This window comes from Petaurus breviceps, unplaced genomic scaffold (genome assembly GCF_028583685.1).
Source record: "Petaurus breviceps papuanus isolate PSGF00001 unplaced genomic scaffold, PetGlider_PUasm1.0 103, whole genome shotgun sequence".
Classification (NCBI taxonomy): Eukaryota; Metazoa; Chordata; class Mammalia; order Diprotodontia; family Petauridae; genus Petaurus; species Petaurus breviceps.
In genome coordinates, this window is record NW_027185588.1 from 3,710,114 (window position 1) to 3,724,662 (window position 14,549).

A 14,549-nucleotide genomic window follows, 5' to 3' on the forward strand; every position below is an offset into this window, starting at 1 on the left:
ATGTGTGAGGAACAGTGAAAAGGCCTTTCTGGCTGGACTGGAATATATGTTAAAGGGAGGAGTGTGTGATCAGCCTGGAGAGGCAGGGCTGAGCCAGGCTGTGAAGAAAGGGAGGAGCCGTAATGAGGAGTCTAGATCTGAGAGGCCACTGAAGCTTTTGGAGTAGGTAAGTGAAATATTCAGACTATTTTAGGAATGGTGTTTCAGGAAGATTATACAGGGTGGGGAATGGACTGGAGTAGGGAGAGATTTGAAGGCAGGGAGGCCAGCCAGAGCAGCTAGGTGGTGCAGTGGAAGCAGTGCTGGGCCTGTCTCATCTGTGTTCAAAACTAGCCTCAGATACTTACTAGCTGAAAGACCCTGAGCAAGTCACCTACCTTTGTTTGCCTCAGTTTCCTCATCTGTAAAATGAGCTGGAGGAGGAAATGGCAAACCATTCCAGTATCTCTGCCAAGAAAACCCCAAATGGGATCACGAAACATAGGTCATAACTGAAATGACTGAACAACTACCACCATCACCACAACGACCAATTGGGAGGCTACTGTGATAGTTCACAGTCCAGACTAGAGACAATGAGGTCCTGAATTAGAGTGGCAGCCATGTGAGTGGAGGAGGGAAGGAGCATTTAATAAGCACCTACTGTGTTGCCAGGCACTGAACACTTTACAAATATTATCTCACTTGAGCCTAACAACCACCCTGGCGGGTAGGTGCTGTTTATTATCCCCATTTTACAGATGAGGAGTTTGAGGCAGGCAGAGAGGGAAAGTGGCTTGTTCAGGGTCACACAACTAGTAATCATCTGAGGCTGGATTCGAACTCAGGTCTTGCAGACTCCAGGTCCAATGTGCCTTCTATTGTTTCACCTAATTGCTCTGGAATTAAATATAAGAGAATTGACAATTGGGGTGGCTAGGTGGCCCAGTGACTAGAGCACCGGCTCTGGAGTCAGGAGGACCTGAGTTCAAATCAGACCTCAGACACTTAACACAAAAAAAAACTAACTGTGTGACCTTGGGCAAGTCACTTAACCCTTACCTTCCCCCTCCAAAAAAAAAGAAAAGAAAAAAAGAATAATCATGAAAGCTATTTGATACTGGTTAAGAAACAGAAAAAAAAAAAAAGATCTGTGAAAGAGATTAGCCAAGAGGCAGAAACAAGCAAACACAATTATCCAGTGGCTGGATAAACCCAAATTACTTATGGAAGAATTCTGATTTGACAATAACTGCTCAAAAAACTGGAAAGCAGTATGGGAGGAATTAGGTTTGGGCCAATATCTTCCACCATGTACTACAACATGCTCAACATGGGTATGTAACTTGAGTAAAGGTCACACTATAAAAAAACGAGAGGAGAACCAGATCAATTCATAGCTATGGTTAGGAGATTCTTAAGCAAACAAGGGACAGACGCAATCATAAAAGATAAAACAGATTTATGAAAAGCTTTTACACTAACAAAAAAATCAATGCAAATAGGATAAGAAGTGAAGTTTTTGATTGGAAAAACAATTTTTGCATCAAGTATCTCTAATATCTAAGATGTATGTGGAATTAATATAAATATTCAAGATAAAAAGCTATTCCCTAATGAATAAGTGATAAAGGAGTGTGAACAGACTGTTCTGCAAACAGAAGAATTGCAAACTTTTAACAACTGTATGAAAAATTATCCCAAATCATTGAATTTTTCCTCAATAGCCACTGTGGTGAGTGAAACAGTGAGTTGATAAGAGAGGTATGGTAGGATTGCCTTGCAGCGGTGAGGACCTAGTTGAAGTTGTATAACAAATTTTAGTGGATCCAACCAAGAACAAGGACTAATGTTTTCCTTCCCAAATGACCTTGCATTATTTTTGTGTGTGTCTGTCTATGCATGCATGTATGTTTATATATGTGTATGTGTATGTGTATTCAAATTGAAACAACTTAAAAGGTTTAACCTCACACCCATCAAATTGTCAAGGATGACAAAAGATAGTAAAACGGTAAATGCTAGAAGAGCTTCAGGAAAATAGGCACATTTTTAGTGGAACTATGAACTGGTCCAACTATTTTAGAAAACAATTTCTAAAAAAGTGAGTGCAATATCTACTTGTTGACTCAGAGAACCAGTATGAAATGGTAGAAAAAGCAATAGTTTTGGAGTCAGATGATCTGGGTTCAAATCTTTTATTCTGCTATCTTGTTCTTTCTTTCTACTACCTATGTGGCTTTGGGCAAATTACCTGTGTGCAACTTAGTTTCCTCATTTGTAAAATAAGGGGGTTTGACCAAGTGACACCTAAGGTTCTTTTTGACTTGAAATCTATGATCCCATTGCTAGGCACTATCTCACAGACAGAAAGGACAGGAAGAAAAACCTCATGCCAAAATATGCCAAAATATTTATAAGGTTTTTTTTTTTTGTGGGAACAAAGAAGTGGAAACAAAAATCTATTCTCATTGATTGAGGAATGGCTCAATAAATTGCAGTACATGACTGTGAAGGCCTATTACTGTGCCATAATAAAATGAAGAATATGAAAAATCCAGAGAAACATAGGAATACTTACATAAACTGATACACACAGAGCCAGGGGGGAAAAACATACACTCTGACTACAAACAATATTAATGGAATGAACAAAAGCCCAGAACTGAACACTGTGTAATAAATAACTAAGAGAAGAGATGAGAAAATGGACCCCCCTCCCTTCTGGGCAGTAGCAGGGGACTGAGAGTATGGAACACTGCATGTACTGTATTGTCAAGTACAGCTGATGTTTATTTAGTTCATTCTGCTAAACCGTTTTTTAAATAATTCTTTGTTACAAGGGGTGGCTCTGTGGGCAGCGAAGGATATATTCACTACTGAATGGGACATGACAACAAAAGATATCAATAAAAAAATTTTTTTTTCATATTGATAAATACAAAAGAGAAAAATAGAAAGGTAGGCCATGACTAAAGGAAGGTTGAGCAGGAAGTCTAATTGATGGATTGCCATCAAGGTGGGAGCTTTGGGGACAATTCTGTGGCCTTCTTTGGGGGCTGTAATTCTGTTTTCCCAAATGCAAAACTTCCTTGGGCTCAGGCTGACCTTGGGAACACTCTACTGGGACCTCCACACTTTTCCATTAATATGTTCTCTATATTTATTCTATATAGAATTATATATATTCTATATATATTCTCTCTATTTATCTCTAGAATTATACAGTACTTTAAGGGTTTGCAAAGTGTTTTATATCCATTATCTCATTTGATCTTTACCTTCTCCTCCCCGTTTTGGGATTAGAGCCCAGGTTTTCCGACTCCATGTGCTACGCTCTTTCTACAGTATCCTGATATTTGATAGAATCGTGGAGTCTTAGAATTTGAGGGGATGTCGGTGGCCTTTGTTTGAGCCTCACCTACATCTGACCAAGAATCCATATGACATCCCCAACTGGGGGCTATTAAAGCTTCAGCTTGAAGACTTCTGATGAGGGAGAAACCTTTCACTTCCCAAGACATCCCATTCCATTCCACTGCTGGACAGCAGACCTCAAAACCAATTCTATTTCTTGACAACTTCCACCTTGGTGCTCCTAGTTCTGCCCTCTGGGGTCATGCACAAGTCCATTCCACATGATGACCTTTCAGACACTTGAAGGTAACTATCAAGCCCCCCTAAGTCTTCTCTTCTCTAGATTAAAGATTCCCAGTTCCTTCAATCAATACCCAAAAAGCATGATCTAGAGTCCCTTTATTATCCTGGCAATGGATGATCTCGCATTTGCCAATTTTCTCTCTATAATGGGGCATGAAGAACTGAATATAAGCTCCAGATGTTTTCTGACCAGAGTAGAGTACAGTGGGACCAACATATGTGTTGAAGGGAGATGGGTGAGTTGCCCAAAGTCATACTGTTGGTAAATGGTAGAGGCAAGATCTCTGAGGTCAGTCTTCCCTGAAACTTCCTGCTGTTTCTTGGAGGTTTCTGGAGGCTCTGACCCTATCTGTGCCTATGGAGCTCCAGCGGGGAGAGAAAGTATACACACTTAAGTCTAATCTACATTATTAAATCATTTTCCATCACTTTCTCAGGTCTAGACAATCCGCAGAACAATAAATGAAGCCCTGATTTGTAGAGTTTGCCAATTTCTGAGATATAAATGCTCGCCCTGAGAATTTAGCAATTAGCTCTTAAGAGCTGATTTGCCGACTCTAACACACCCCTGCCTGTAGCCCTTTCTGTAAGTCATGCACTCCCATCTGTCAGCACAGATGCTTGGGGTAGGGCCTGGAAGATCAGACAACAAACCGATGCCTTGCTCACTCACCTCCATGAGAATGTCAGATATGTCATGCAGCAGTAACACCAAAGTACCAATGCGCAGGAGATTGGCGGAATAAGAGAATCCAATCAAGATGATAGTCACAAGATGGTGAATGACCTGCTCCTTTAAGTCCTGGAAAGAGGAAAACAGCCGTCACACCAGGACCACTGAGACTGGCCAAGTCTATACCTAGGGTCGGGTCCTCCCACTCAGAGTACCCACTGCGAAGCCCAGGTCTGCCAAGGGCCATCAGACACACTCCAGGGGAGACCCAAAGAGGAGACCAAGAGGGGAAGAGGAGACAACATGGCAGGAGTTGGGAGAGGCTTGGAGACCAGGCAAGGTATAGAGCTGGTGAGAAGTTGGCAAGCTCGGTTTCCTTGGACTCCAGAGGGAAGATACTAAAATCAACACCTAAGTTCCAGGAATCCCTTGCCCAGTCTCTGGCAGAGCATCGTGAGTTTTGGCTGCTCAGGCCTACTCTAGCTGTTTCTGTGGGCCAACTCCTCAGGGAATGACCTTCAGAGTCAAAGCCAAACTTGATACTTTCCTAAGGAAGGCAGGTATGAAAAGCTGGCCTCTCCATCAGACTGAAGAATGGAGCCTTTTCCCTCTGCCTGGGCTCCCCCTAGACCAGGCCTGCACAATACATGGCCCTCAGGCTGCCTGTGACCTGCCAAAGCGGCCCACGGGCGGTATGTTGTGCAGGCCTGCCCTAGACTCACCTTCCTCTTAACATCAAAGGGGAGAGTCAGCAGCAAAGAGAGGTAGAAGCCAAGTTCAAGGAGGTACCACCAGTACATGGCAGGCTGCAGAGGCTGAGGATCAAAGAAAAAATGTGGTTAAATGGTGTGGCCTGGACATAGAGCTAGAAAAGAAAGAACTGTTTCATGGGGCTGAGGTGCTACCTCGTATGTTCTCTGCAGAAGGCACAGAGGGTACCAGAGACCTGTCCCCACCTAAGTCAAATCATGACACACTAACCTCATTTCCTTTTATGAAAGGGTTACAAGACTGGACAACTAGGGAATGCCATGGATAGGGTATACCCAGATTCTAGCCAAGCATTTATCAATAAATGCCTCATTTAATTCTTGTGGAAAAAGACAAATGTGGGCTAGATAACACTACAGTTAGGAAGATTCACAGAGATCTCTAATGGGATGGCCAAAAAATCTGTGCTTTTTTTGCTCTATGCCATTGAAAAAAATCACAACTTTTGATAAAGCCATAAATTGCAAGCTCATAAATGTGCAGATGGCAAAAAGGGAGGGGTAGCTAAGAAATTGAATGACAGTCAGGATTCAAAAAGTTTGTGATGGGTTAGAATGTTTGGCCAAATTTAATGGGAGACAATGTAAAGTCTAACAGAGGTTTAAGAAATCACCTTCTGTAGGGGCGGCCCGGTAGCACAGCGAGTGAGAGCACCGGCCCCAGAGTCGGGATGACCTGGGATCGAATCCAGGCTCTGATACTTAGCACCCACCCAGAAACACCTGGCCATGTAACCTTGAGCAAGTTACTTAACCCCAATTGCTTTAAAAAAAAAAAAAAAGAAATCAACTTCCCAGATAAAGAGGGGATGGGGTAGCTAGAGAGCAAATCACCTGAAAGAGATCTAGGGTCTTTACTGGACTGGAAGGCCAAGATGAGTTAATAGCCAAGAGAGCTGATGTTAGGCTGTACAGAGAGGACTAGTTTTTAGGAGGTGGTGGTGTCACTGTACTCTGCCCTGGGCGCCATTCAGAATATCACGTTCAGTTCTGAGTGCCAAATTTTCAGGACACTGATAAACACTGAGTCCAGGAGGGCAACCAAATTGGCAGAGTGCCTTGAAATCATGTCATACAAGGATCTGTTGAAGGGACTGGAGATGCTTAGTAAGGAGAATAGATGAAAAGGATGAGGGGTCAGTGGGACATATTTGGATACTGTGATAACTGTAGTTAGGGTTTTGGAAGGGCTTTAGTATGCAGAAGGCATTAGACTTGGTCCTCTTGACCCCCAGAGGGAAGAAGTTGAAAAAGTAATGGGTGGAAGTTGTAGGATTTAGGACAGACTTAGGCTTGTTGCTGGGACTCGAGGCCACAGAAGATAAAGGATTCCTTCCGTATAGAGGGGATTCTGGTTCAGGTATGGTTTGGGTTAAATGGACTCTGAAATCCCTCCCAACTCTGAGATTCTAAGATCTTCTCTAGCTCCAAGACCTGTTTTACTGGGCATCTCAGCTGCCCATCTTTGTTTTTTGGGCTGCTTACCTGGAAGGGGTATCTATCCCAGCATGTCTTGGGCTCCCACAACCATGTTTCCTGGAAGATAAAAAAGGGATGGGTTTCAGGAAACTGCCCTCAGCACTGCCAGCCCCCACAGGTAATAGCTTTGACCTGTAATTTTAGGGCTGCCCCCAGGGAACTCTAAGCACTCAACAGAAATGATCTCATCCCCACTTAACAGAATGTTCTGCCATTATCTATGCCTCCCCCATCTTCATTTTCTCAGGCTGTGACAAGGTCAGAGTTAAACCTGTTGGGCAAAACCTGATCTTAGAGGAAGTTTGATACCTAACTCCTGCTATCATTTCCCCCTCCCTCCTAAAACAAAGGTGTGACCATGTCATTTGACCTCCTGAATAAATTCCAAGGCTCCCTAAGATCAAGTATAAAATCCTCTGTTTGGATTCTAGAGCCTTTCAAAACCTGGCCCCTTCCTACTTTTCTAGCCCTACATTTTCCCTACCTTCATGGCCCTCCAAATACTTTATAATCCAGTGATACTGGCTTCCTTGCTGTTCTTCAAACAAGACACTCCATCTCCCAATTCAGTGCATCTTCATTGACTTTCCCCCATGTCTGGAATTCTCTCCCTCTTCATCTCTGCCTCCTGGTTTCCTTCAAATCTCAGCTAAAATCCCAGTGCCTTCTATCTGAGATACTTTCAATTTAACCTGTATATGTTTTGTTTACATACAGTTATTACATATCATTCATTTATATCTAATGAAATCTCCTTCATTAGAATGGGAAGTTCCTTGAGGGCAGAATTGGTTTTGCCTTTTTTTTCTTATCTCTAGTTCTTAGTACATTGCTAGGTGATTAGCAAATGCTTGTTGACTGACTCAGAGCCATTTGTTGACTCTGGCAACAAATGGTGGCTGGCAACCTTTACTTTCCTCCTGGCTGTGTTTTTGAGTCTCTGGACTTCAACAACTCCCTTCCCACCCCCAACCTTCATTCCCCAGATTGATTTTTAGCTTCCTTTTTTAAGTCTTCTCTCATTAGAATTTAAGCTCCTTGAGGGCAAGAGCTGTCTTTTTGCTTTTATTTGTATGCACAGATTTTAGCACAGTGACAGGTACATGAATTGACCATCTGACCATTCGGCCTGTCTCTCCATCTCTTTCTACTCCCAGTAAGGCTTTGATCTCCATCATACTTGGCTCAGTCTTGTGTATTGGTTCCTCTCTGACTTAGAGTTTCCAATTCTTTTTGATCCTGCTGGCCAGGTAAGCTACAGGCCCCCCTAGAGAGGCTGTGGTCAGGCTGGTATCCCCAACTCTCAGAGACACGGAGAAGGATATGGGAAAATGGTGAACAATGAGAAGGGAAGGGGCAACAATGTAATGGCCAAGGTGGGAAGAGGACATGCTTGAGGTGATGGGAACAGAGGGACATGGGTATAAAGAGCAAAGAGAGATAGTATGGCATGGAGGATCAGGGAGAAGGATGAAGATGAGGACTGAGTTGATAAGAAAGTACAAGAGGAAGGAGGGGAAGGGATGAAGACTATGGGGTCATAAAGGGATTGAGAGGTTGGGGAAAGAGAGTATGGGAATGGAGGGGATAAGAGAGGGGAAGGGAATGGAAAGAAAAATAAAGGGAAATGAAGAATATGTAGATAGAGAGGATGGTAGAACAGAAAGAATGGGGATGACTAGAAAGGAAAGGGGTGAAGAATATGGGAACAGGAGGGAATGAAGAAGCAAGGGATGGATGGAGAAGATGAGAGGTCAAAGGGAGAGGGATGGAAGAAAATATAATAGTATGAGGGGAGGGATAAAAAGAATGGAGATGGGAGAGGACAGCACAGAAAAGATCCAGAAGGTGAAAGGAAAAGGAGAGCAGAGGTCGAAGAAGGGAAGGAATAAAGAAGAGGACACAGGACTTTGTGGTGAGGACGGGAGAGGACATACTCACATTGTAGAGCACGAGGAAGCCTCCAAAGAAAGAAGAGAAGTAAAATAAAAATCTCCAACTGAAAATACAGAACAGAATATGGACTAAGTTTGGGAAGCCCCAGTTCAGGGGTGGGAGAGATGGAGGAGGTGATTGATAGAAAGGGCTATTGCCAAGGGAAGGTCAGACAGACTAAAAAAACAGGAACCCTGATTTCCTAATTGGGCATGCCCTCCACCCCAGACCTTGACCTGATTCCCTTTTATGGATGGCACTCCCCTAGGCCCTCCTGAGCTCACCAGGATTCACAGAATTTCTTGCTCAGTAACGGTCGCTCCTGGTTTCTCCGGCGCCGAAACCAGCGCTGGGCCTGCCTCACAGAGAGGCCACACTGGCTGGCCAGATGACTCAGTTGAGCCTGAGGACAAAAGGATAGGGAAAGGGGGTAGGGGAGAAAAGACAAGACCTAAATTCCCAGTGATAGTGGGGAAGATGTCTCTTCCCGAAAGCTCACTCAGGCCACTGACCTCCTCATTAAGTTGCCACTCTGTCTCCAACAACCTAGAACCTCACAGATCCTGGTGAGGACTACACCAGAGGGCTTAAGGGACAGGGGCTGGTCTTTGGGGTCAGGGTTAATGGATCTGCCTCCTCCCTTGCCAGAGAAGGCAAGTCCCCAAAATAAAGCATTTGCCCAATTCTCACCCAGGAAGAAGGGAGGTGGAGATTAGGGCAGGGCCATATGCTAGGGAAATCTCCCTAAAAGGAACACCTTTGAGAAGAAGTTTTAGAACAGGGACTTTCAGAGGTGGGAGGATCCTCAGAGATTTTCAGATCTAACCCTTTTCTACCCCCTAGTTTTACAGATGAGAAAATTGAGGGCCAGAGAGTTGAATTGGCTTGTTCAAAGTCATCCAAGCCATTGGTGGAAGAAATGGGATTAGAACTCAAGTCTCCTGGATTCCTAGTCCTTTCTGATGTTGGAGATTTAGTAGATCTTGGTACTTAGATCAACCTGAGGCTGAGTCCATACTAAGTGCTTACTTAACCTCTCTAATGAACCAATGAACAGTAGGGATTTCCCACAGGGAAGAGTTTAGTCATCCAAGGTTCCTTAATGGTATCCAATCCTGGGACCTGCTTACCTCTTTTGGATCCTTATTGTGGGTCCTGAAAAAAGACTCCAGGATGGGGTTGGGGGCTGCCTTGACCCTGAGTCGATCACGCACACCTAAAGCCCTGCTCAGGGGCATCGCAATGATCCTAAGAGAAAAGACAGAAGGATGTGAGCACCCAAGAACACTTCTCCCCCATCTCTGGTCCTTTGGAGGCTCTTTTTGTCAAATCTTGTCCACCAATTGAACTGTCCCAGCTAACTCATACAGTCTGTAGGATATGGGAGAGTGGGGGCATGTAAGGAGGCTCTATGAGTGGGGAAGGAGGCAGGGAGTTCTCAGTAGGGGTGTATACAGGGTGATAAATCTAGCAGAACTCTGGGATGTTGGGAAGGGGAAAGAAGCATTCCTGCAAATGGGTTCCTGATCAGAAGAGGCCCCTGAGATGCAAATCACAGCCAAATAGCAAACATTCTCCTCCTCTCAATTTAAGCAAGCACTTATTCAGTGCCTATTGTGTGTAAAGCCCTATGCTCAGAGCAGAGATACATACTTCAGAGCCCACAGTCTTGCAGAGGGATTTGATACCAACACAGCTATATATAATGTACAATGTCACATGGTAAGTGCATCAAAGCAGTGAAAAGAAAGGGAGCCTTCCAAGAGGGAAGGTCATTACTAACACTGGGGGTCAAGTTGGGGAAGGCTTCCTGGAGGAGGAGGAGGCATTAGAGTTGGTCTGTAAGGGCTGGACATGAATTTAACAGGCAATTAACGAGAGAGGAGGATATTCCAAGTTGTGGGTAGATGTGGGAGAGTTCGAAGGTGTTGTCCAGTTTAACTGTAACCTCACATGCATGAAAGAGAATAAGGAAATAAGACCCTCCCCACTTGTTTTTTGTGGTCCAATAATATTCCAAGTGGTTCATATACTGCCATATCATGGAACTGCGAAGAGAAAAAAAACACTTTGCGAGACCTTTCTTCAAAAGGGATAGTATATGGGAATGAGCATATATGGTATATGGGAATGAGCCTATATGGCTGGGAGCCAGAGGGGATTAGGTTTGAATCTTAGTTTAGCCACTTATACCGTGTGACTTTCAGGGGTCATTTCATCTTTCTAGAACTTAGTTTCCTTATCTGTAAAATTGTTGCGGTTGGACAAGCACGGTCTATTTCAAGGGTCCTTAACCTTGAATCCACAGACTCTCAACGAGGCCTTGGATGGATTTCAAGTCTGAGAACTTGGATGAAATACATTTTAATTTCAATATAACTAGTTTCTGAACACTGGCCCTGAAGTCAGGAGGTCCTGAGTTATTAGCTGTGTGAACCTGGGCAAATCACTTAACCTCGATTGCCTTAAAACAAAACAAAATTGGTTTCCTTTGCAATCTGATGATTTTATTTTATGCATTTAAAAAGATTTTTCTTTTTAAAGAAAGCTTTTTAAAGATGGCTAGGTGGCACAGAGAATAGAGCACTGGCCCTGGAGTCAGGAGGATCTGAGTTCAAATCCAGCCTCAGACACTTAACACTTACTAGCCTATGACCTTGGGCAAGTCACTTAACCCCAATTGCCCTTCCTTCCCCCCTCCAAAAAGAATAAAAAAAAAAAAACAAACAAAAAAGATTTTTCTGAGAAGGGAGTCATAGTTTCCCCTAGACTGCCAAGGGGGCTTGTGACACATAAAAGGTTAAGAACCTCAAACCCAGTGGAAAAAAATGTTGGGTTTAGAGTCAGAAGCCCAAGGGTCAAATCCCATGCAGCTTCTTGTTACCTGTGTTACCTTGGGCAAGTCTCTTCATCTACTGGGCCTCAGTTTCTCCATTTGTATATTAAGGGGATTGAACCTGATAGCCTCTGAAGTCTCTAGCCCCAGAGTTATGATCCTGTGTAAAAGGAGGCAGCTGGACCAGATGGCTTTTATTCTCTTTCCAGCTCTAATTCAATGAGCAAGAGCCATAGGAATAGGTATTAATGATTTTAATTCACTTCAATCTAAGACTGCTTCAGTATGGGTCCTTTTGGAATTCTTATAGGTTGGAAAAGATCTCAGAGGTCAGTTAGTCCATCCCATTCTCTCAAATAAATATCAATAAGAATAAGAACAGTAATAATGACAGCTAGCATTTATATGGGGCTTTAAAGTTTATAATGAGATTTATATGTCAGTGCCCTTGATTTTCTTTTTTTTTTTAATGGTTATTTAATTTATTTATTTATTTAATTTATTAATGTGTTTGTTTCCTTTTAGTTTACAGGATTCAATTCCACAATTCCTTGAATTTCACATTTTGTCCCTCTCCCTCCCCTCCCCCCCATGGCGGCTTATAGTCAAGTATAGGATCTGTAAATACTTTCACATTATACATTGGTCAGGTTACAAGGACAGATTGTACCAGCTGGAATGAAAAATGGTAAAGAGGACATAAAACCAAATAAGAGAATGAAAAACATCAGGTATTTTGCTTCCACCTGGATATAAACTTAGTTCTTTCTAGTTCTTTCTCTGGATGCACATTTTTCTCTCCGTCATGCATCTTTTGGGATTGACTTATATCCCTGCATTGCTGAGAAGAGTCCAGTCTATCAAAGGTGGTCATCACACATACGTTGTGTCTGTAATTGTGTACAAATTTCTCCTGGTTCTACTCTTCTCACTCAGCATCACTTCTTTTAAGCCTCTCCAGGTAAATATGAAGACTGCCGGCTCCTCGTTTCTTATAGCACAATAGTATTCCATAACATGCATATACCACAACTTGTTCAGCCATTCCCCAATTGATGGGCACCCCCTTAATTTCCAATTCTTTGCCACAACAAAAATTGCTGCTATAAACATTTTTGTACATATGGGTCTTTCTCCCATTTCTATGATCTCTTTGGGATATAACCCTAGGAGTGGTATTGCTGGATCAAAGGGTATGAAAGTATTTATAGCCCTTTGGGCATAATTCCAGATTGCTCTCCAGAAAGGCTGGATCAGTTCACAACTCCACCAACAATGCATTAGTGTTCCAGTTTGCCCACATCCTCTCCAGCATTTGTCATTTTCCTGTTTTGTCATCTTAGCCAATCTGACTGGTGAGATGTGGTACCTCAGAGTAGTGCCCTTGATTTTCACAACCATCCTGTGAGGTAGGTGCAATTATCACTCCCATTTTATAGATGGGGACACTGAAGCACAGAGTTTAAGTGACTGGTTAAGAGTCACAGAACTGGTAACTATCTGAGTGATACCTTGAGTCTTCCTGACTCCAAATCCTGCTCTATCCAAAGAGGCACTCAGCGACTGCCCAAATGATCCCTTCAAAATCCTTCTATGACTTAATTTTCTTAAAATTCAACTCAATAAATGTTTTACTGGATCAAGGACAGTGCATCCCAGTGATTCACAGACAACAAACAGGGTCTTTTGTAAGGATCAGGTTTGTTTTTAATAGGTTGCCAAGATCTGAAAGACAAATCTATCCTCTGAGGGCCAACTCTTTGGTGATGAACCTCTCTGGTTTGGTCTTTGGACAGCATCTCAGCCTGCCCAAAGCCCTTTCTAGTTCAGGGGGCAAGCCAGAGTTGCCCTACACTGTCACAGCCTATAAAAACTAAGGGCCACTACCAAGTTACAAGATCACCAGAGGAGGACCTGAATAGAGTCCCTTGTAGACAATTATTAACATTTTCTTGGGAAGTATTCATTCTTTCCTTATATCAGTTGTAAATTTGTGGGCTTCTTTATGTGGGAAAGCCTTCTCCATTTTTATAATGGAAGTCAATGGGAAAATAGGATCTGTTAAGTTTTCTTTGCAGTCCCCATCCCGGAATGCACCAATTCCCTTGCTGTGGGTATCACTATAACCACAGGCTGGGTGGCGGTTCAGGGAAGGGGGGGGGTTAGCTGTTAGCTCATGTGAGGGGTTTATTGAGCCTAGAAAACTGGTAAGTTGCCCCCTCTTTGGTGCTTAAAGATGATCATCTTGGTTCTATTAAAAATGCCCTCTTTTGAAAGGGCATCTAAGTGGTGCAGTGAATAGAGCACCAGCCCTGTAGTCAGGAGGACTGAGTTCAAATCCGGCCTCAGACACTTAACACAAAAACTAGCATTGTGGTCTTGGGCCAATCACTTAACCCTAATTGCCCTACTTTCCTTCCTCCAAAAAGAAAAAAAAAGCCTTCTTTTGACCTAGTCAGAGGCTGTGATGAGGGCAGGAACCATCAGGATAAAAAGGATGACAATCCTCCCTTCAGTACTGCTTTCTCCATCACAACCCAGTAAGATCAGCAGAGCATCTAAGAACAATCCCATCAGGCAGATGAGAAACTGAGCTTCCAGAGGCTAAGTGACTAGCCCAAGAAGAGACATGATTTATGAAACCAGGTGGGCTCTAGTTGGTTGTTATGCTATGATGGATATTGGCTGATATGAACTGCTTTTTGTTTGCTTTTTTGCCCAAAGGTGCCCATGTCCCAGGACCAACAGGGAAGGAGGTCCACAATTGACTTACCTCTCAAAGCCAAATCTGATGACCATTAAGACCAATGCTATGGGAATGGATGCCAGCAGGTCCCTGGGGTGAGGGTAGGTGACCCCATCTGAATCTTCTGTGTCAGCCCATGAATAGCCAGGAGGGAACCAGTACTCATCCTTCCAAAACCACTCATACAGGCCAGTCAACATCCTAGAGGCAAAAGGCCAAGAATTTTACTAGAAACATCTCAAGAGGGAGGGGACACAGCATTGGCAAAGGAGAGCATGTGTTGGTTAATCAAAAACTCTGGTTAAGCGAGAGTCAGTGTATTCGGATCATTGATTTTAGAAATGGAGAATGTCAAATATAACAGGGACCTTGAGGAAAGTCCAACCCCCTTATTCTGCAAATGGCAAAACTGAGGCCCTAGCAGAGGAAAGAACTTGTCAGTCACATAGTGAGTCTGGCGCCCAAATCTGA

At 43.3% G+C, this 14,549-nt stretch overlaps 1 protein-coding gene across 2 annotated transcripts in view; it reads right to left on the reverse strand.

Moving 5' to 3' along the window:
* Nucleotides 1-14,549, reverse strand: part of LOC138168431 (ceramide synthase 4-like) — a 53,476-nt gene that overhangs the window by 3,141 nt on the left and 35,786 nt on the right. For both annotated transcript variants that reach the window (XM_069097515.1, XM_069097484.1), the window contains exons 2-8: nt 14,106-14,279; nt 9,627-9,744; nt 8,781-8,899; nt 8,503-8,560; nt 6,568-6,618; nt 5,035-5,127; nt 4,313-4,441 (exon numbers count right to left, since the gene is read on the reverse strand). In XM_069097515.1, coding sequence (XP_068953616.1) covers nt 4,313-4,441; nt 5,035-5,127; nt 6,568-6,618; nt 8,503-8,560; nt 8,781-8,899; nt 9,627-9,744; nt 14,106-14,278 — 741 coding nt within the window. In that variant the 5' untranslated portion in view covers nt 14,279. The remainder of the gene's footprint in view (nt 1-4,312; nt 4,442-5,034; nt 5,128-6,567; nt 6,619-8,502; nt 8,561-8,780; nt 8,900-9,626; nt 9,745-14,105; nt 14,280-14,549) is intronic.